At 49.9% G+C, this 22,162-nt stretch overlaps 1 protein-coding gene across 1 annotated transcript in view; it reads left to right on the forward strand.

The window, feature by feature from the left end:
• Positions 1-21,388, forward strand: part of DOCK5 (dedicator of cytokinesis 5) — a 189,478-nt gene extending 168,090 nt beyond the window's left edge. Inside the window, exons 47-51 of the mRNA XM_038746260.1 lie at positions 3,225-3,394; positions 6,615-6,783; positions 8,713-8,833; positions 10,736-10,851; positions 17,706-21,388. Of these exons, the coding sequence (XP_038602188.1) occupies positions 3,225-3,394; positions 6,615-6,783; positions 8,713-8,833; positions 10,736-10,851; positions 17,706-17,843 (714 nt within the window). The 3' untranslated portion in view covers positions 17,844-21,388. The remainder of the gene's footprint in view (positions 1-3,224; positions 3,395-6,614; positions 6,784-8,712; positions 8,834-10,735; positions 10,852-17,705) is intronic.
• Positions 21,389-22,162: the final 774 nt, after the last annotated feature.

The following is a 22,162-nucleotide window of genomic DNA, read 5'->3' on the forward strand; positions in this document are numbered from 1 at the left end:
GTCGAGGAGGATTAGGACAGAATATGAGCCGTTGGATTTGGCAAGCAGGAGGTCATTGGTGACCTTTGAGAGGGCAGTTTCCGTGGAATGAAGGGGACGGAAGCCAGACTGGAGGGGGTCGAGGAGAGAGTTGTTGTTGAGGAATTCTAGGCAGCGCGTGTAGACAACTCGTTCAAGGAGTTTGGAAAGGAATGGTAGGAGGGATATGGGACGATAACTAGAAGGTGAGGTGGGGTCAAGAGAGGGTTTTTTTAGGATGGGAGAGACATGGGCATGTTTGAAGGCAGAGGGGAAGGAACCAGTGGAGAGTGAGCGGTTGAAGATGGAAGTTAAGGAGGGGAGAAGGGATGGAGCGAGATATTTCACAAGATGAGAGGGAATGGGGTCAGAAGCACAGGTGGCCGGAGTAGCACTTGAGAGGAGGGAGGAGAGTTCCTCTGAGGATACCGCTGGGAAGGATGGGAGAGTAGCAGAGAGTGTTGAGAGCCGGGGGGATGGAGAAAGGGGGGAAGAGACTTTGGGGAGGTCGGACCTGATGGATTTAATTTTGTTAATGAAGTAGGAGGCCAGATCGTTGGGGGTGAGGGAAGGAGGAGGGGGAGGAACCGGGGGCCTGAGAAGGGAGTTGAATGTACGGAAGAGCTGGCGGGGGTGATGGGCATGGGTGTCAATAAGGGAGGAGAAATAGTTTTGTCTGGCAGAAGAGAGGGCTGAGTTAAGGCAGGAAAGGATAAACTTGAAGTGAACGAGGTTGGCATGGTGTTTAGACTTTCGCCAGCAGCGTTCGGCAGCTCGAGCATAAGAGCGAAGAAGGCGGACAGTGGCAGTGATCCAGGGCTGTGGGTTAGTGGTGCGAGAGCGGCGAAGGGAAAGGGGAGCGAGTGAGTCTAGCTGAGTAGGAAGGGTAGAGTTGAGAGCAGTAATCTGATCATCAAGACTGGGTAGAGAGGAGAGGGCGGCGAGGTGGGGTGTGAGGCGCTCCGAAAGATGGGTGGGGTCCAGAGAGCGGAGATCTCTGTGAGGGAGTAATACAGATTTACAGGGGAAAGGAGTGTGAGTGAGGAGGCAGGTGAGAAGATTATGATCAGAGAGAGGGATTACAGAGTTGGTGAGGGTGGACACAGTGCAGCGGTAGGAGATGATGAGGTCGAGGGTATGACCAAGTTGGTGAGTGGGTGAGGTGGGGTGGAGGAAGAGGTTGGCAGCATCAAGGAGAGAGAGAAGGCGGGCGGCAGAGGAGTCGTTAGGGATATCCATGTGGATATTGAAGTCTCCGAGGATCAGAGTGGGCATGGAGAAGGAGAGAAGGAAGGTGAGGAAGAGGTCAAAGTCGTTAAAGAAGTTGGAAGTGGGGCCGGGAGGGCGGTAGATGACGGCTATAAGAATCTGGAGGGGGTGGTAGAGGCGAATAATGTGGGCTTCAAAGGAAGGGAAGGAAAGGGAAGAGGGAGGAGGGATAGTGCGAAAGCGACATTGGGGGGCGAGAAGGAAACCGACACCTCCTCCTTTTCCGGTGAGTCTGGGGGAGTGGGAGAAGAAGAGGCCTGCACTGCAGAGAGCAGCAGAAGAGACTGTGTCGTCCGGCGATAGCCATGTTTCAGTTAGGGCGAGGAGGAGTAGAGAACTGGAAAGGAAAATGTCCAGGATGAAAGGGGTCTTACTTAAAACGGAGCGGGGGTTCCAGAGGCCACACTTGGCAGCAGCTGTCGAGGGTGGGGAGGGAGGGGGAAGGGTGCGAGGGGTGGGGAGGGTTTGGATTGGGATGAGTTGGCGGGGGCCTGGGCGGGGAGAATGGGAAGGGGGGTGGTGATGGGAAAGGAGAACTGGGATGGGGTGGGGGCGGGGAGAAGGGGAGGGAGGGGGCCGGGAGGGAGAAGCTGAGGACCTGCGCTGGTACAGAGGAATCCTTGGTAGGGGGTGAGGGGGAGTGGTCTTGGTGGGTGAGAGGGAGGGAAACAGCTGGGTGGGAGAGGGGAAGGGGAAGGTGAGGAATGGGAATGGCAGTTGGGAGCAAGGGAACTGAAAGTTCATGGTGAGGTCAGCAGGGCGAGTGACAGTACAGCGGGGGGTTAACAATTGAGATGCAGAAGCAATAAAACAGTAGCAATGATAAAAGTAGGTGATGGCATCACAGGGTGTAGTTAAGCAATCAATATGCTATGGCAATAATAGAATTGGCAGATAATGTTGCCACAGAGAGCAGATACAAACTTTTAAGAGCTGGAGTAGGGTGGGCCAGTTAAGGGGGGTCAGGGAGCAGAGATACCTGGGGAGGGGAGCGAACAGTCAACTAGCATGGGAGGGCTGAGTAGGTGTGAATGAGGTCGTTGTTAATGTAACATGTAACATGGTGCTAACAAGGGATTTTTACCTGGGGGCCGGAGGGGGGAGAGTCAGTCAGGACCGGACCGGGAAGGCGGGGGGATGAGGGGCACTTTACGGAAGGCCTCCTAAGTGGGGGGGTGGAAGCAGGGGAGGCGTCCGTGGGGGCGCTGAGATGGCGGGTGGGTGGGCGGCCGGGCCTTTCGGGAACGGAGTCCCGGGCGTCAATGGCGGCGCTCTGAGGAGAGGATCCTTCCGGGAGCGGCAAGGCCGTGCGGTGTGATGGCGGGCGGGCCTCTCAGGAACGGAGTCCCGGGTGTCTATGGCGGCGCGCTCTGAGGAGAGGAACCTTCCGGGAGCAGCAAGGCCGCGCGGTGTGATGGCGGGCGGGCCTCTCGGGAACGGAGTCCCGGGTGTCTATGGCGGCGCGCTCTGAGGAGAGGATCCTTCCGGGAGCAGCAAGGCCTCGCAGTGTGAAGGCGGGCGGGCCTCTTGGGAACGGAGTCCCGGGGGTCTCGCGGTGTGATGGCGGGCATGATGGCGGGTAATAAGCATTTACTTATTAAATGCTTACAATATGCCAAGCACTGAACTGAACACTGTGGTAGATGTCGGAGATAGGCAGTCTTCGCCTCGTGTGACAGTTTCAGCTGCAGCTGACCTCATGATTTTTTTTAAATTCTGATGTGTGGAAGCTTCTGAAGGTTTTCTTTCTAGCCCTGACTGTGTAGGGGTGGGCAGAGCAACAACAACACTCAATGCAGACCAAAGACAGTGCTTGGCACAAAGCAAAAGACAGAGCTCAGTACGGAGCAAAGACGGTGCTTGGCACCGAATGCCCTCTCAGCAAATCCCTCTGATGGATCAGTTCCCCGAGATGCAGGGTTCTCTGTTGTCCGCAGCCTCCCAGCCTGACGACAGAGAAGAAACAGAGCCGGGTTGGGTCGGGGGTGCTGCCCTACATCATGTCCTCCACCCTGCGAAGACTCTCCGTCACCTCCCTGACTCCCTCTGTGGCATCCACATCTTCCACCTCTTCTGAGAGCGCCCCCTCCAGGCCGGGATCGGATGGGTAAGTCCACAACCAATCAGAGATGGCCACTTGGCTCTGGTGATTGGAACCCTGGACCTCCAGATAGTTCCTGCTTTATTGAAGGAAAGTTAGACATCAGGTGGTGCATATTCAAGGCTGGAAATCTCCTCTGCCAAATCTCCTTTTCCAGCCCTGACCACTCTCCTTCTCTGCAGTCTTGCATTTCCTCCTGCCTTCAGGACTTCTCTACTTATATGTCCTGCTGATGCCTCAAACTTACAGGTCCACAACAGAACTACTCATCTTCCCATCCTAACCACATCCTCCCTGTTTCTTCCCCATCAACACTGCAGACAGCACCATCATCCTCCCTGTCTTACAAGCCCGTAACCTTGGCTTTATCCTTGATTCATCTCTCTCCTTCAACCTGCATACTGAATCCTTTCTGGTCTGTCTTCATAATCCCTCTACCATACACACCTTCCACTCCATCCAAACTGCTATTACATTGATCCAAGGACTTATCCTATCCCACCTTAATTTCTGCATCAGCCTCAGAAGGTAGTGGGAGAAGAGGAAATGGGGCTTAGTCAGGGAAGGCCTCTTGGATGAAATATGTCCTCAATAAGACATCAAAGGAGGGGAGAATAATTTACTGTCAGATTTGAGGAGGGAGGGCGTTCCAGGCCATAGGCAGGATGTGGGTGAGGGGTCAGTGGCGAGATATGTGAGATCGAGGCACAGTGAGAAAGTTAGCATTAGAGGAGCGAAGTGTGTGGGCTGGGTTATATGTAGTAGCAGCATGGCTTAATGGAATGAGACCAGACTTGGGAGTCAGAGGACATGGGTTCTAATCCCGGCTCTGCCACTTGTCTGCTATGTGACTTTGGGCAAGTTGCTTAACTTCTTTGTGCCTCAGTTACCTCATCTGTAAAATGGGGATTAGGACTGTGAGCCCCAAGTGAGACAACCTAATCACCTTGTATCCGCCCCAGCACTTAGAACAATGCTTCGCACATAGTAAGCACTTAACAAATACCATCATTATCATTATTATTAGTAGTAGTAGAAGAGTAGCAAGTTGAGATAGGAGGGGGCAGGATGATTGAGTGCTTAAAAGTCAAGGGTGAGGAGTTTCTATTTGATGCAGAGGTGGATGGGCTACCACTGGAGTTTCTTGAAGAGTGGGGAAACGTTTCATAAGAGAAGCAGCGTGGCTCAGTGGAAAGAGCACAGGCTTTGGAGTCAGAGATCATGGGTTCAAATCCCGGCTCCGCCACTTGTCAGCTGTGTGACTTTGGGCAAGTCACTTCACTTCTCTGGGCCTCAGTTCCCTCATCTGTAGAATGGGGATGAAGACTGTGAGCCCCCCATGGGACAACCTCATCACCATGTAACCTCCCCAGCACTTAGAACAGTGCATTGCACATAGTAAGTGCTTAATAAATGCTATTATTATTTTTATTATTATTATAAGAGTTTTTGTAGAAAAATGAACCAGGCAGCAGAGTGAAGTATGGACTGGAGTGGGGAGAGATAAGAGGCTGGGAAGTCAGCAAGGAGGCTCATGCAGCAATCCAGGGGGAATAGGATGAATGTGGCTACCAATCAATCTGCGCATCAGGCAGAAACCCCTCACCCTGGGCTTCAAGGCTGTCCGTCACCTCGCCCCCTCCTACCTCACCTCCCTTCTCTCCTTCTACAGCCCACCCCGCACCCTCCGCTCCTCCGCCGCTAATCTCCTCACCGTACCTCGTTCTCGCCTGTCCCGCCATCGACCCCCGGCCCACGTCATCCCCCGGGCCTGGAATGCCCTCCCTCTGCCCATCCGCCAAGCTAGCTCTCTTCCTCCCTTCAAGGCCCTACTGAGAGCTCACCTCCTCCAGGAGGCCTTCCCAGACTGAGCCCCTTCCTTCCTCTCCCCCTCGCCCCCCTCTCCATCCCCCCCATCTTACCTCCTTCCCTTCCCCACAGCACCTGTATATATGTATATATGTTTGTACATATTTATTACTCTATTTATTTATTTATTTATTTTACTTGTACAAAGTTATTCTATTTTATTTTGTAGTATGTTTGGTTTTGTCTCCCCCTTTTAGACTGTGAGCCCACTGTTGGGTAGGGACTGTCTCTGTATGTTGCCAATTTGTACTTCCCAAGCGCTTAGTACAGTGTTCTGCACATAGTAAGCGCTCAATAAATATGATTGATGATGATGATATTAATGTGATGGCAGTTTGGATTTTAGCAATGTAAAGGTGGAATTGACAGGATTTAATGATGGATTGAATATGTGGGTTGAATGAGAGAGAGGAGTCAAGGATAAACCCAAGTGTTTAGTACGGTGCTCCACACACAGTAAGCGCTCAACAAATACCATTGGTGGATTGATTAATTGATTAGATTCAAGAAAGCTTCATTTCATGCCTCCGAATCTTGGATTTCCCCCAGTATTACACTTTTTCCACTATTGCCTTTCCCAAGTATAAGAATGAATGAGAGAACATTTCCACAGCACTTTTGAGTTCCTTAGAAAAGACGCACTAAAAGAATTAAGGAATAGTGAGGTTGAGCGGAATTAATTTTGGAAAGAAACACGAGGCACTTGGAACCCTGCAAGGCCTGAAGAGTTGTTTTTCCAATAGTCCTGCCCACTCAGTCCGGCCCCCATCCTGCCAGGGCTCACAACCTGTGCTGTCCTGCCTGCTCTGCTCCTCACTGCTCCTGCCCCTCCTTACCCTGCCCTACGCTGCCCTGCCTCCTTGCACTCCACCACAAACACACACACACATGCACACTCTCATTCATTCAGTCATATTTATTGAGCACTTACTGTGTGCAGAGCACTGCAGTGCTATGCGCTTGGGAGACTATGGCATAGTGGAGAGAGCATGGGCCTGGGAGTCAGAAGGTCCTTGGTTCTAATTCTGGCTCCACCACTTGTCGGCTGTGTGACCCTGGGCAAGTCACCTCACTTCTCTGGGCCTCAGTTCCGTCATCTGTAAAATGAGGATTGAGATTGGGAGCCCCACATGGGACAGAGACCGTGTCCAACCCGAATTGCTTGTATCCACCTCAGCGCTTAGTACAGTGCCTGGCACATAGAAAACACTTAACAAATACCATCATTATTATTATTACAATAATAAACAGACACATTCACACACAGACACCCCACACACACCCATTGTCCTCCCCTCCCCCTGCACAGCCTTCCAAGTGAAGTGGCTCTAGTCCGTCCCCCTTTCTTTGGCCACAGGTCCATTCTGGAGCCTCTCCTGGAGCGCAGGGCGTCGTCGGGGTCTGGTGCCGAAGACACGGCCCTCAGAGATGACAGTGATGGCTGCATCAGCAGGCACAAGCGAAAAGATTGGAGCATCAGCAAGTCCCAGGTCATCGTCAACAGGGAGTCCCAGGTGGAAGCACTGGTGAGAGTCTCTGTGGAAATTTCTCGGCACGGGGTGGCAGCTGGCCACTATGACTGTGCAGGGGCCAAGATAGGACGGGGGTCTCCAAGGGGACGGGCTTCAAGGAGCCCACAGGCCAGACCGCAGCTACATCGGGAAACACTCAGGGCTTGTCAGAGGCCTGGGGTGAGCAAGGCCGGGAGTGCTGCTCAGGCAGCTGTGGGGCTCACCGGCGCCCTGTGCCTGGAGGAATCCCTATGGCAGCACAGCCACAAGGGAAGTCTTCTGGCAGCTTAGAGGGTGCCGTTCCCAGGTCCCCTGGAAGCAGATGGAAGGATGGACACTCAGGAGGCCCTCTGCACTGCTGTAGGTCACTGTCTTTGGGCAGGGTCTGATCAAGCTTCTTGGGCCTGCGGGGAGGGACGGCGGCAAGGCTGATGCTTCCTGCTTCACTCACTAACAGTCCCCACACTGACCAACTCCTTACGTTACATTTTGGTCTTCATGATTTTTGGAGGTGATGCGATGCAGAAGAGAGAATAGACCACTGATCACCAAAGCAAGCAGCAAGTCCTGGAATAAAAACCCAGTTTCTGTAACAAATATAACCTCTGAAGCACACACAAAGAGTCCAGAATGTTGCCATCTGCCTTTCATGAGATGGTTTCAGTTGATAGGCCTCATAAAGGTGTCATGGGCTCACGATAGTGGAGCAGCATCAAACGTCTCACGAAAGGTTGGAGGCTCCAGAGCCATATCGGATCTTGGCCAGGCTATTTAGAAGGACGCTGGTTTTGCCTGGCTGAACTCCCTAGAGCTTGGAGGCATTTGGTCGATGTGAAATGATTCTGACACCTAGTCCCACCTGATTCTTCCCAGGACAACATGCCTGATAGATGGTAGAGGAGACTCACAGGTATTTGTCTGCGGTAGGAGAGCCTAGCAGTGGGGGTGAAAGACATCAATGGAGAAGTGAGGCCAAGATTGGACATTCCAGGCAAGAGTGGCGCAAAGGAAGGGAGGTATTTTAGTTACTTGGTTTCCATTCTCTTCACCCAACATTTTTCAGGGTGGAAGCCTGGCAGCAGGCTTACTATCATCGGATGGGCCTGGTCCTAATCCCAGATCTGTCACCTCCCTGCTGTGTGACCTTGGGGAAGTCACTTCACTTCTGTGCCTCAATGTCTTCATCTGCAGAATGGGGATTTTACTTGTTCCGCCTCTTGACTACACGTTCCTTATGGGGAGGGAATGGCTATTACTAATTCTGTTGACTTATACTCTCCCAAACACTTAATTCAGTACTCTGCACACAGTAAGTCCTCAATAAATACCATTGATTGATTGATTGATTACTTAGATTGTGAGCCCCATGTGGGCCAGGGACTCCATCTGACCTGATTACCTTTAATTTACCCCAGTGCTTATAGGACAGTGCTTGACACATAGTGAGCGCTTAAGAAATATCACAGTTATCATTATTATCCCAGTGCTTGACACAGCACTTAATAAATACCACCACCGTCCTTTATTGTGTGTGGGGTGGGATTTTAGGAGGGGAGCAGTGACCAAGGGGTCCCAGGTGATGGACTGGAAGGGCTGTCCTAGACAGAGCCTTCCCTGAGCCTGGAAGAGTCACCCAGCCAAGCAGCCAGTGGGCCCGAAACAGAGAAGGATGTAGTATGTGCAGGCAGTGAAAGCCTTTGAGCAAATAAAATATGAGAACATGGCAGCAAAGAGTACTACTCCTTGTCCCAGTCACCTGCTTCTGAAACCTTGTCTGTGCAGCATTCCAGTGCTCACTCCCAGGGTGTGGGCCAGCCCCTGCCTGCTTTCTTCTCCCAGGAGATTAGTGCTCCCCCTGAGTTGGTGGGAACCGGATGGGTGTCTCCAAGAAGAGCCAAACTTGGGCCAAGTCCTTGGACCTTCTTCACCTTCTTTTTCCCCCAGAGCCCAGCTGCGAAAGCCCAGAGGCCGAAGAGTCTCCAGCTGGTGGACAGCCGCCTGACCCTGTTCCAGCCGACACCCCTGAGCCCGCCCCCGCTCACCCCCAAGACTCCTCGGACCCAGAGTAAGCCTCCTCGGCTGTATTCCTGCCTCACCATCTCACGCCCCGGGAACAGCTGAGGGCATGAGCTCAGCCAGGACTAGCCAAGCCCTCTCCACTGGGCCCCAGGCTCCTTGAGAGCCACTTGGACCCAGTGATGGAGAGTGGGATTTAGTCACGACAGCGCTTTGAGGAGTTTGGGTCAGAGCTTTTTCAGCCTAGAGGTCTGGAGGGTCCAGCCAGCTTCCTGCATTTTGAGGCTGTAGGTGGATGTCAGGCAGGTTGTCCCATCGCGGGAGTGGGTGAGGTGGCTCCTCCCTGGAATCGGAGGCAGAAGGACACTCTGGAGCGTCAGGGAACTTCTGCCCTTTCCCAAACAGTACAGTGCTCTGAACAAAATAAGTGCTCCGTAAGTATCATTGATTGATTGATTCATGAGAAATCTGAAGGTCTGGGCTCAGGAGCTTCTGAATGTGCTGTGAAATTTTAACCTCAGGGTTTACTATACTGGGACCACACGGCCTGGTGTCCGAGCTGGGTCCATATTGCCAGGGGCCTCCCATTACCTCTGACGGTTGTTCGGGGACCACATGGTCAAGTGTCTGAGCTGGGACCACATGACCAGTGGTCTTCCATTATCACTGATGTTTGTGTGGGGACCACACAAGCCGGGCATCTGAGCTGGGGCCACACGGCCAGGGGCCTCCCATTATCACTGACATCTCTGTGGGGACCACAGAGCCAGGTGTCTGAATGGTGATCCCATGGCCAGTTGTCTCCCATTGTAACCATTCTCCACCCAACCAGGTGCCTCCCCTTGTCAGGGATGTGCATATGGCCAGAGGTGGCCTTTTGTCACTGATGTAAGAATAAAAAGGCAGAGTGGATTCCCTGTAAGCTCTTCGTGGGCAGGGAACATGTCTACCAACTCTGTGGTACTCTCCCAGGCACTTAGTACAGTGCGCTACACACCGTAATCACTAATAAATGCCGTTGATAGATTGAACATTCACTGCGGCTCAGTGCGCCAAGTGCTTGCAAAGTACAAATAAGAAAAGTGACCACGCCCTACCCACATGCAGCTTACCCCATAACAGAGAAGACAGACATATAAAATGTTGGCAAATAGAGTAATCAAAGAAAGTAATTGAATGTAGAGTTGAATAGCACATATACAAAAGTGTTCAGGATGAGAATAATAAAGTAAGTAAGTTGGCTGTTGGATTTGGGCCACTTGAGGGGCTAGAAACCAATTAGGAAAGGTTTTTTGGAGAAGGTGGGATATTAGGAGGACTTTCAATATGGGGAGAGCTGGGATCTCCAAGAGGCCTTCCCAGGCTGAGCCCCCTCCTTCCTCTCCCCTCCCCCCCTCCCCCCGCCTTACCTCCTTCCCCTCCCCACAGCACTTGTATATATGTATATATGTTTGTACATATTTATTACTCTATTTATTTTATTTGTACATATTTATTCTATTTATTTTATTTTGTTAATATGTTTTGTTTTATTTTCTGTCTCCCCCTTCTAGACTGTGAGCCCACTGTTGGGTAGGGACCGTCTCTATATGTTGCCATCTTGTATTTCCCAAGCGCTTAGTACAGTGCTCTGCACACAGTAAGCGCTCAATAAATATGATTGAATGAATGAATGAATCTGACTTGAGGAGGGAGGGAGTTCTGGGCCAGGGGGATAGTGTGAACACTGTGCCGGGGAGGGGCGGATGCCGGAGAGTTGAGAGCTAGGTACAGATAGAAGATCAGGTTGAGGAGAGGGAAGAGAGCTCGCTGAAAAGTAGCAGTTGAAGAGAGCAGATGTGTAAAGCAGGGTGAGTTTGTGGTGAGCCTGGAAGCTGAATGTGAGTTTTTGCTTGTTGTGGATTTTTGCTTTTTTTTCCTTACTGTTTATTGGTTTTTGCAATGTCTCTAGGTTCCCCATCTTTATGGACTGATGGATTGGTGACTGTCAATATTAAGTGTACCCCACCCCCGCCTCCTCCCAAAAGCAAGCCCTACGAAAGCAGTAGCCAGAGGAACTCCTCGGAGGTAAGGGATTGGGAGCTGACCTTCTTTGTTAGGCCAGCTTGACTTCGGCCAGCATGGGAATTGTCCAAGTGACTTGAAAGCCAGTGGGACTTCAGACTCACCCCATTCATTCCTGTCCATTCCCAAGCCACAAGTGTTAGCCACGTGGATGTTTTTGATGACTTCCCAGCCACCCATTTCCACTCGCTCCTTAACTGCTCCACTCCATCTCAGCTACTCACCAACTTGGGCACTCACTCAATCTCATCATCTCTAGTCACTGTACAGTCTCTAACCTCACCAACTCTGAGCTCCCTCTAGCCAACCACAATCTCCTCCCTTGCCTCTTCCTTGCAAAACTGCCCCATGGAGACTTCTAGTCTCTTAGAGTCCAGAGTCCTAGAGTATAGAGTGGCTATAGTCTCTGGACTATAGTCTCTAGTCTATGTCCAAGACTGAACTTCTTATCTTCCCTCCCAAACCCTGCCCTCTCCCTGACTTTCCCATCACTGTTGATGACACTACCATCCATCCCGTCTCACAAGCCCGCAACCTTGGTGTCACCCTCGACTCTGCTCTCTTGTTCACCCCGCACATCCAAGCCGTCACCAAAAACTGCCACTCTCACCGCCGCAACATTGCCAATATCCGCCCTTTCCTCTCCATCCAAACTGCTACCCTACTGGCTCAATCTCTCATCCTATCCCAGCTGGATTACTGCATCAGCCTCCTCTCTAATCTCCCATCCTCCTGTCTCTCCCCACTTCAATCTATACTTCACACTGCTGCCCGGATCATCTTTGTGCAGAAACGCTCTGGGCATGGTACTCCCCTCCTCAAAAATCTCCAGTGGCTACCAATCAACCTACGCATCAGGCAAAAAGTCCTCACTATCGGCTTCAAGGCTCTCCATCACCTCGCCCCCTCCTACCTCACCTCTCTTCTTTCCTTCTACAGCCCAGCCCGCACCCTCCGCTCCTCTGCCACTAACCTCCTCACTGTGCCTCGTTCTCGCATGTCCTGCCATCGACCCCCAGTCCTCCCCCTGGCCTGGAATGCCCTCCCTCCGCACACCTGCCAAGCTAGCTCTCTTCCTCCCTTCAAAGCCCTACTGAGAGCTCACCTCCTCCAGGAGGCCTTCCCAGACTGAGCCCCCCATTCCTCTCCCCCTCCCCGCACCCTACAACCTTCCCCTCCCCACAGCATCTGTATGTATGTTTGTACAGATTTATTACTCTATTTTACTTGTACATATTTACTATTCTATTTATTTTATTTTGTTAATATGTTTTGTTTTGTTGTCTGTCTTCACCTTCTAGACTGTGAGCCCACTGTTGGGTGGGGACTGTCACTATATGTTGCTAACTTGTACTTCCCAAGTACTTAGTACAGTGCTCTGCACACAGTAAGCGCTCAATGAATACGATTGAATGAATGAATGAATGAATGAAATGGACCTTCTGCAATGATCAATCCTAAACCTTCATGTCCCATTTAGTCTCCCTACCCATCCTCCCCTCTATAGACTCCCTAATCCCCACCCTCAACTCCACCCTCTCCAGAGAAATCAATTCTCTTGCACTCCTGCCCTTCCGCTCATCTCATACCACCAACCCACAGCCCTGGGTCACCTCCACGGTACATTTCCTCTGCTACTGTACTCGTGCCATGTAGTGCTGCTGGAGGAAATCCAGGCACTGGGCCAAATATGTCCATAGCAAACTCATCCTCATCTGCTAGAGTTCTGACCCCTCCTCTGCCCAATAATAGCACTTCTCCCTTTTTGACTCCCATGTCCATTGCCTGCACCAACTGATTCTGAATTTTAACTTCCTCCTGTTGTCCTCCCACTTTCCCCATCTCCTGCCCCTGATGACTTGGCTGTCTATTTCATCAACAGAATTGAAGACATCAGGCCCACCCTTCCCCTGCCCTTCACTGACTGTCATTTTTCCCTGACATCTCTCAGGAAAAGATCTCTCAAAATGTACCTCCTCCACCTGTCCATCCAAACCCATCCCTTCACACCTTATTAAAATACTTGCCCCCTCCTGACCACCATCTTCAACTCCATAGAATCCTTCTTCACTGTTTTCAAACATTTCCACATGTCCCCTATCTTAAATAACCCTCCTGTGACCCCACTGCATCCTTTGGTTAATGCTCATTTCCTTCCTATCATTCCTTTTCAAACTCATCAAACCAGTTGTTTATGCCCTTCACATCTTCTTCCTTTTTGTTTTTTGGGTGGTACTTGTAAAGCGCCACGCAGTGTATTAAGCACTGGAGCAGATACAAGATAATCCTGTAGGACACAGTCCCTGGCTCACGTGGGGATCACAGTCTCTTTCTCTAACTTTCTCCTCTACCCCCTGCAGTGTGTTTTCCACCCCTTTCACTCTGGGGAAACTGCTCCCTTCAAGATTACCAAAGGCCTCCTTCTTGCCAAATCCAGCAGACTCCTATCCATCTTAATCTTCCTTGACTGCTCAGCTGCCTTCAACACTGTGGACCACCCCTTTATCCTGGAAACATCATCTAACCTTGGCTTCACTGACACTGTCCTCTCCCAGTTCTTCTCCCATCTCTCTGGCCACTCAGTCTCCATCTCTTTCACGGGCTCCTCCTTAGCCTCCCACCCCATAATTGTGGGAGTCCCTCAAGGCTCCATTTTGGGTCCCCTTCTATTCTGCATTTACACCCACTTCTTGAAGAACTCCTTTGCTCCCATGACTCACACTACCATCTCTATGTGGATAGAGGGACAGTGAAACTTAGTAGAAAGAGGATGGTCTTGTAAATCAGAGGGCCAAAGTTCTAAACCTGGCTCTGCCCCTTGCCTGCTGTTTGACCTTGGTCATGTCATTAAGTTCACTGTGCCTGAGTTACCTGTAAAATGGGGATAAAATATCTGTTCTCCCTCCCTTTTAGACGGTGAGCCTCATGTGGGACAGGGACTATGTCTAATCTACTCATATTGGCAAGCAGTGTGGCTCAGTGGGAAAGAGCCTGGGCTTTGGAGTCAGAGTTCATGGGTTCAAATCGTGGCTCAGCCAGTTGTCAGCTGTGTGACTTCGGGCAAGTCACTTAACTTCTCTGGGCACTCAGTTACCTCATCTGTAAAATGGGGATTAAGATTGTGAGCCCCCCGTGGGACAACCTGATCACCTTGTAACCTCCCCAGTGCTTAGAACAGTGCTTTGCACATAGTAAGTGCTTAATAAATGCCATTATTATTATTATTATTATTATTATTAATCAATCCCAAGTTGATACAAATTGCTTAACTCTCTGTGCCTCAGTTACCCATATGGTACATGGACTGTGTCCAAATTGATTAGCCTGTGTCTACCCCAGCATGTCATACAGTGCCTGGCACATAGTAAGTGCTTAACAAATACCATTAAAAAAACTCCAGCGCTTAATTCAGGGCTTGACATTTAAGTACCACAATTATTATAAATATTACTATTAGATGACACCCAATCTACCTCTCCAGCCCCAACCTCTCTCCTTCTCTACAATTCCATACTTCTTGCTGCCTTCTGGACATCTCCGACTTAATTTGTCAAACCCCTCAAACTTAATATGTCCAAAATTGAACTACTCATCTTCCCACCCAAACCCTATCCTCCCACTTTCATTCATTCATTCATTCATTCAATCGTATTTATTGAGCGCTGTGTGCAGAGCACTGTACTAAGCGCTTGGGAAGTACAAGTTGGCAACATATAGAGATGGTCCCTACCCAACAGTGGGCTCACAGTCTAGAAGGAGGAGACAGAGAACAAAACAAAACATATTAACAAAATAAAATAAATTGAATAACTATGTACAAATAAAATAAATAGAGTAATAAATATGTACAAACATATATACATATATACAGGTGCTGTGGGGAGGGGAAGGAGGTAAGGCGGGGGGGGAGGGGGAGAAGGGGGAGAGGAAGGAGGGGGCTCAGTCTGGGAAGGCCTCCTGGAGGAGGTGAGCTCAGTAGGGCTTTGAAGGGAGGAAGAGTGCTAGCTTGGCGGATGTGCGGAGGGAGGGCATTCCATGCCAGGGGGATGACGTGGGCTGGGGGTCGACGGTGGGACAGGCAGGAACGAGGCCTGGTGAGGAGATTAGCGGCAGAGGAGCAGAGGGTGTGGGCTGGGCTGTAGAAGGAGAGAAGGGAGGTGAGGTAGGAGGGGGCGAGGTGATGGAGAGCCTTGAAGCTGAGGGTGAGGAGTTTTTCTTTCATATCACTGTATTGATTCATTCAATTGTATTTATTGAGCGTTTACTGTCTGCAGAACACTGTACTAAGCGCTTAGAAAGTACAATTCGGCAACAGATAGAGACAATCTACCCAAAAATAGGCTCACAGTCTAGAAGGGGGAGACAGACAACAAAACAAAACAAGTAGACAATCCCTACCCAACAATGGGCTCACAGTCTAGAAGGGGGAGACAGACAACAAAACAAAACATGTACACAGGCGTCACTACCATCAGAATAGATAAATAGAATTATAGATATGTGCACATCATTAATAAAATAAATAAAATAATAAACATGTACAAATATACACCAATGCTGTGGGGCAGGGAAGTGGGTAGAGCAGAGGGAAGGAGTAGGGGCAGTGGGGAGGGGAGGAGGAACAGTGGCAAAGGGGGGTTCAGTCTGGGAAGGCCTTCTGAACAATACCACCATCCTCCCTGTCTTTCCTGCAATCTAGGCATTATCCTTGACTCATCTCCTTCAACCTGCATCTTCAGTCATTCATTCATTCATTCATTCAATTGTATTTATTAAGCACTTACTGTGTGCAGAGCACTGTACTAAGCACTTGGGAAAGTACAATACAATAGTAAAATGACAATCCCTGCCCACAGTGAGCTCACAGTCTAGAAGCGGGGAGACAGTCACTGATACAAATAAACATACATCAATCCAAATAAATAAAATTGCAGGTATATACATAATGGGTGGGGTGGAGCAAAGGGAGCAAGTCAAGATGATGCAGAAGGGAGTGGGAGATGAGGAAAAGTGGGTCTTAGTCTGGGAAGGCCTCTTGGAAGAGATGTGCCTTCAATCCTCTGAGGTCTATCTTCCTAACACCTCTATAACACACCCCTCCCGCTCAATCCAAATTGCTACCACACTGATCCAAGCACTTGTCACTGCCCTCGTTGACTACTTGATTAGCCTCTTCCCTGACCTCCCTGCTACCAGCCTCTCCCTTCAGTCCATGCTTCACTCTGTGGTTAGATCATGTTTCTAAGGCATCATTTGGCAAACATCTCCCTGCTGCATAGCAATCTTCCAGTGGTTCCGCATCCATCTCTCTTCCTCCCTTCAAGGCCCTGCTGAGAGCTCACCTCCTCCAAGAGGCCTTCCCAGACTGAGCCCCTTCTTTCCTCTCCCCCTCGTCCCCCTCTCCATCCCCCCGTCTTACCTCCTTCCCTTCCCCACAGCACCTGTATATATGTATATGTGGTTGTACATATTTATTACTCTATTTATTTATTTATTTATTTATTTTGCTTGTACATTTCTATCCTACTTATTTTATTTTGTTGGTATGTTTGGTTCTGTTCTCTGTCTCCCCCTTTTAGACTGTGAGCCCACTGTTGGGTAGGGACTGTCTCTATGTGATGCCAATTTGTACTTCCCAAGCGCTTAGTACAGTGCTCTGCACATAGTAAGCGCTCAATAAATACGATTGATTGATTGATTGATCTCTGCAGCAAGTAGAAATTGCTCTCCACTGCCTTTAATCAGCTGTCAATCAGCCCTCTCCTTCCTGTATATCCCTGCTCCTCTCCCACCACACCTCAGCCCATTTTGCTCCTCTAACCCCAAACAACGTACTGGGCTTAGATCTCATTTGTCTCGCTATCGATCCCTTGCTCATGCCCTCCCACCTGCCCAGAACTCTCTCCCTCTTCATAGCCGACAAACTCTATTCAGAACCCACCATCAAAACCCTTCTAAAATCACACCTTCTTCAGGAAATCCTCTCTCATTAAATGCTCTTCTCCCCCACCCTATTCTCCCTCCCTTCTGCATCATCTGTGTACCTGAGTCATTACTCACCCAACTCTCACAGTCCCCGTGTACGTAATAATAATAATAATGGCATTTATTAAGCGCTCACTATGTGCAAAGCATTGTTCTAAGCGCTGGGGAGATTACAAGGTGATCAGGTTGTCCCACGGGGGGCTTACAGTGTTCATCCCCATTTTACAGATGAGGGAACTGAGGCCCAGAGAAGTTAAGTGACTTGCCCAAAGTCCTACAGCTGAGAAGTGGCAGAGCTGGGATTTGAACCCATGACCTTTTAGACTGTGAGCCCACTGTTGGGTAGGGACTGTCTCTATGTGTTGCCAATTTGTACTTCCCAAGCGCTTAGTACAGTGCTCTGCACATAGTAAGCGCTCAATAAATATGATTGATTGATTGATTGATTGATTGACCTCTGACTCCAAAGCCCAGACTCTTTCCACTGAGCCACGCTGCTTCTCTAGTACATGTCCTGCTTCCCTTACTTGCAATTTATTCTAATATCTGTCTTCCCTGCTACATTGTAAGCCTTCTGAGGGCAAGGATCATGTGTATCAACTCTCCCAAGTGCTTAGGTTAGTGCTCTGCATACAGTATATGCTCAATAAATGCCATTGATTGATGGATTAAGGCGCTGCATAAGAAATGGTGAGTCGACCAGCCTCTTCCTCTTGTTTAACGGGGAGCAGTTTCCCTTCTGCACCTTGCCCTTCTTGGCAAAACTCTGACCGGTCATTTTTAGTGTCCCTCTTTGAGCCCCAATTAGCAGTCGGCCTTGACCATAGGGAGAAGTGTCCCCTTTCATTTAGGACTGTTTATCTGTTTTCCAGATTCCGCCCCCTCGCCCCAGCCGCCGAGAAGCCATAGTTGCCCCTCCACCACCTCCAAAAACCCGGAAATCCAGTGTCCTCTCCCCTGAGGTGGGGCTGCAAGAGATGCCTGTCCCTCAGGCTTCTCCAGAACCGTAACGGCAGTGGCTCCTCAGTCATTTGGACTCTTCAGGGGCTGCCGTCAGTGTGCCTGGTTTCTGTATCCTAACCGCTGGCCTTCAAATGGGATCTGTGGAGACATCCAACGGCCAGTCACAGGCCTTGCCAGATTCTTTGGGAAGCTTCCCTAAACTCCCAACTTTGTTTGGACACATGAGGCCACCTCTGACCCCTGTGACATCACCCCTAATTCCAGATCCTGTGGTGAGCCCACAACACCTACGCCTCAAAGAGCTGCACTGCCCTCATCAGTGCATCAGCCTGCATCAGCCACCATGGCAGAAGCTCTGTCTCTGCATCTCCCATCCGATCAGGCAGCCCACCATTCAACCAGCCAATCTCCTGATTAACAAGTGCATCCTTCCTGGATCCTGAATGTTGAACTGGAATTCTACCTGCCTCTCTAATCCTCCAGTGGCGGCCAGTCAGAAACCCGAGTCTGGCCCTTTTCTCTCTCTGCCCATGCCACTTTGGCAGAAAATTTTCCTCTCAGGTGCCTCGGTTTTGACCTGGACCCACACATCTGCTTGGAGCACACCTGCTCCTTGTCCTGCCTCTCCTCTGGGGCTTTGCGGCAGCCACCACCTGAATGACAGACAAGATGGGTTTTTCCAAGCCCCGCCTGCCCTGCTCCCTGCAGACCAGCCGAGCAGTGGCGGACTTTGATGAACAGAGGCAGCCCTGAGCTGGCTGCTGCTATGAATTGGGTGGCTTGGGGGCCAGTTGGAAGGCATATTTGAGGTTGCAGTATCACAGTGGCTCTTCCTGCAGTTTTCAATCCGGGGTTTCCAAATTGAGATAAAACAGCACTCAGGAGGCAGCTCATGGTTCCAGCCATGGTTATGCCGGCCAAGCAGATTTTTGTCACAGTTTTTCTGGCTGCCTTTGGGGGTCCCTGGAGACATTCCCTGGAGTGTTTCCTTCTGTAGAGAAGCCCTCATACTCATGGCGGAAATACTTGCAAGGTATCAGTGAATAGAAAGTGTTGACCCCATGACCTCCCAACCAACCATCACACTGACTCTCTGCCGGTCCCGGAGCCTGGACTGGCCTGTTGGCTCATGGGACCTGTTTTGCTGTAGCCCCTGAGCATTCTATGTTGTGCTTCCATTTCTCCTCGTGCTCTTCCATGATTTGTTCCTTGGCCCGGCCCCCAGCCCTGACCCACAACTCAGCCATTCTGGCCCCAATCTGGTTTCCAGCCGCAGGTACGAGCGCTGACCTTGGGTTGAGCCCTGGGGTGTGGGGTGGTCCCGCAGTCTGGTCCAGTCCTGGAGGGCCATTCAGATGCCATTGCACTGGTGTTGTGCAGTCTCTTTTTGGCCTTATGTCATAAGCAGTAACGAAGTCTTCCTTTCCAGAGGAATTGTGGCGTGGTTTGGGATGGTCGAGGTCAGAGACGTTCCCCACGGGGCCGGGCATAACAGCGTGGGTTTACGGGCATCCTAGCATCTATCTCAGGCAGGCGGCTCTCATTGGCCAAGGGCATCCATCTGTCTGGGACAGGTGACCATTGAAAATGGAGTAAATATGCTTCTACTTTCTCCTGACCACCTACCTCACTGGCTGGAGTCCTCACGGTTCAAACAAACTAAAGGAAGGAATGTTCTGCAGGTAGGGAAGGGAAGAGCATTACATTGTGTGGTGTGACAGCACGTTTGTTATGGGTTGGTTTCTCCCCACAGAGTTGCTGCAGTTGCCTAGCCAGCCTCGTTGTGGGGCAGTCTAGGCAAGGGGCTGCTGAATTGCCCTTGTCAGTGAGTGGGGGAAGGAGTGTGGTGGTGGGGATGGGTCGGGATAGGCACTGGGGAGCCCCTCACAGATACACACTGAGGTGTCAGTTTTCCACTCCAGCCCTGAAAACAAGGGACACCATCTTTCTGACAGCCTAACCATCTCACCACTTGGTAAAATAACACTCCACCTCACCACTCAAGAGCCCAAGCCACTTTACCCATCATGCCTTGCTACCAATCCACTGGGTTTTTCAAGTCACAGAACACTTCTTCCTTTAAGAACTTTAGGGAGCTCCAATTTGTTTTCTTTCTTTTTTTTTTTTTTGTTTAAATCTTGATGCTTGTAATTCAGTTGGTCATACCAGGATAATTCCCACTTTAGACAAAAGAATATTGGGGCTTAATATGTGAAGGGGAAAACGTGCTTTTCCTTTCAGTTGACTATTGTAAATGACACTGAATCCATCAAGTCTGTTTCCTGTCATGCAAGAGCAGAACCATTCTTTCAGTCACATGGGTGAGTTGCTCCCAGAAGCCAGTTGTTAGCACTTTTGCCCCCACCACAAACAGAGTGGTATCCGAGACAATCGGAGGCTCTGCTTTCAGAAGGCAAAAAAGAATTATTATTTATAACTGCTGTTAGTATTTGAATTTAAAATGGTAACGGTTTTTCAAATTTTGCTTTGGCCACGCTTTTCTGTGATATTTTAATTAGAGAAAGCCATCCTCCACATCTCTGCTTGTTTTTTATTCATTGTTTGACTTTAATCTCAAGCCCCACGACCTGGCTTTGCTAGTTGACCCATCAGCCTAGTCCAAGGCCTCTGCCTGGCTCTGAAGCCAGATAGTTGCTTACTGATCTGCCAGGGAGTCTGACTTGAGAGTGAGGAAGTGCCCCCTGGATGTGACTCAGTTTCCCAGCCCCTTTTGCTTTCCCTCAAGTAGATTCCCCCCCTCCCTTCCTTGCAGTAAATCCCGGGAAACTAGGAAGGGGGGAGGCCCAAGCTAGAGGAATCCTCTTCCAGAAATCAGTCAATTAATGGTACTGATTGAGTGCTTATTGTGTGCAGAGTACTGAACAAAGCTCTTTGAAGTTGAAAGACATATGCTCCCTGCCCCCAAGGAGTTTCCAGTGTAGGGGAGTCCTCCTCAGGAAAGCCCAGTAGGCCATGAGGCCCAACATCGGTACCAGAAGGGGGAAACATGGCTGTCCGAGCATCTGCCCAATACCAGGGGCTGCCATTCTCTTCAGGAGCAACTCTTTGCCCTTGAGCTGTGCCGGGGCAGAGAGAGTTAGCCAAGAGCACTCCAAACCTCTGTGTTGGGGGATTTATCCCACCAGCTCAACCACTGAGGGTCTTGGGATTTTTGCTTTCCTTGAGAAGACTATGTCTTTGCCAGCAATGGCAGCTGTAGGTCCCTAGGTTAGACAGTGTGAGCTTATTTAAAGCCAGGAGAACTCTGAAGAGATTTTAGACTTGGAGAAAGATAAGAAAACAGAGCTATATAGAGAAGAAGGGCTGGAATATCTCTTGCTTGGTGATCTCACCACTTTGAAGAATCAAGAATCAAATATTTTAACTTGATCACTTAATTTGAAAATCACCAGAACCCCAGGAGTCCCGTGGGGTTGAAGAGTAGCAGCCCAAGCCCTGAAGCCTCCCACCTAGGCCTCCCCAAAGCAAATGGCCCCCTGCCCCTGCAGCTCTGGGTTCCCAAAGAGTGCAGGCAGGTTGGAACCTGGATGTGGGAGAGAGTGGGAAGGGGGTTTTGGGGTTTTGGGGTTTTTAAGGCATTGTAATAAGTGTTGTAAAATTTGTAAATAATTCAGTTTTTAAAAAAATAAATGTAGTTTTTGAGTGAACAACGAAGGGAAATTTGGCGAGTCTTGTTTGCAATGGTACCATTTTCCATTTGTCCAGTGCTTTCTAAAGCTGGCTAAGATGGGTCCTTTGAAGCGGATGGTACCCTTTTAGAAACCTGGCCATTTTATCAGTGGGTGAAGTGGAATGCCCCAAGCTGAGCCATTTGGATTGAGTCCACAAGAGACTTACTACTTTAGTACCTTATTGTCCTTGCGGAAACTTGCCCCGCCCTTCTCCACTGGGTGCCTGCAAAATGGGGCCCTGGGTGCCCAGGTTCTGGGTGTGAGGTAGCCCTGGCAGAGGCCTGGAGTCCGAACAAACAAAGAGCAAGGTGGACAAAACAAACAGCCAGGTTGGGCCATCCTGTCCATTCGGAGAAACTAGGGAGAAAGAACCTGATTGAGGTGACGATGATGGTATTTGTTAAGTGCTTACTATGTGCCAAGCACTGTTCTAAGCACTGGAGTGGGATAACAAGCATCAAAATTCCTTCCCACCTAGGTCCCTGATCCCATCCACTGACCCACTGTGACCTCAGGCAAATGACTTCATTTCTGTATTTTTCCACAAACTAAAATACTACACCTGACAGCTCTTATTAATTAATAATAATTAGTATTATTAATGATAATAATAATGGTATTTGTTAAGCGCTTACTATGTGCCAAGCACTGTTCTAAGTACTGGGGTTGATACA

This window comes from Tachyglossus aculeatus, chromosome 5 (assembly GCF_015852505.1).
Source record: "Tachyglossus aculeatus isolate mTacAcu1 chromosome 5, mTacAcu1.pri, whole genome shotgun sequence".
Taxonomy (NCBI): Eukaryota; Metazoa; Chordata; class Mammalia; order Monotremata; family Tachyglossidae; genus Tachyglossus; species Tachyglossus aculeatus.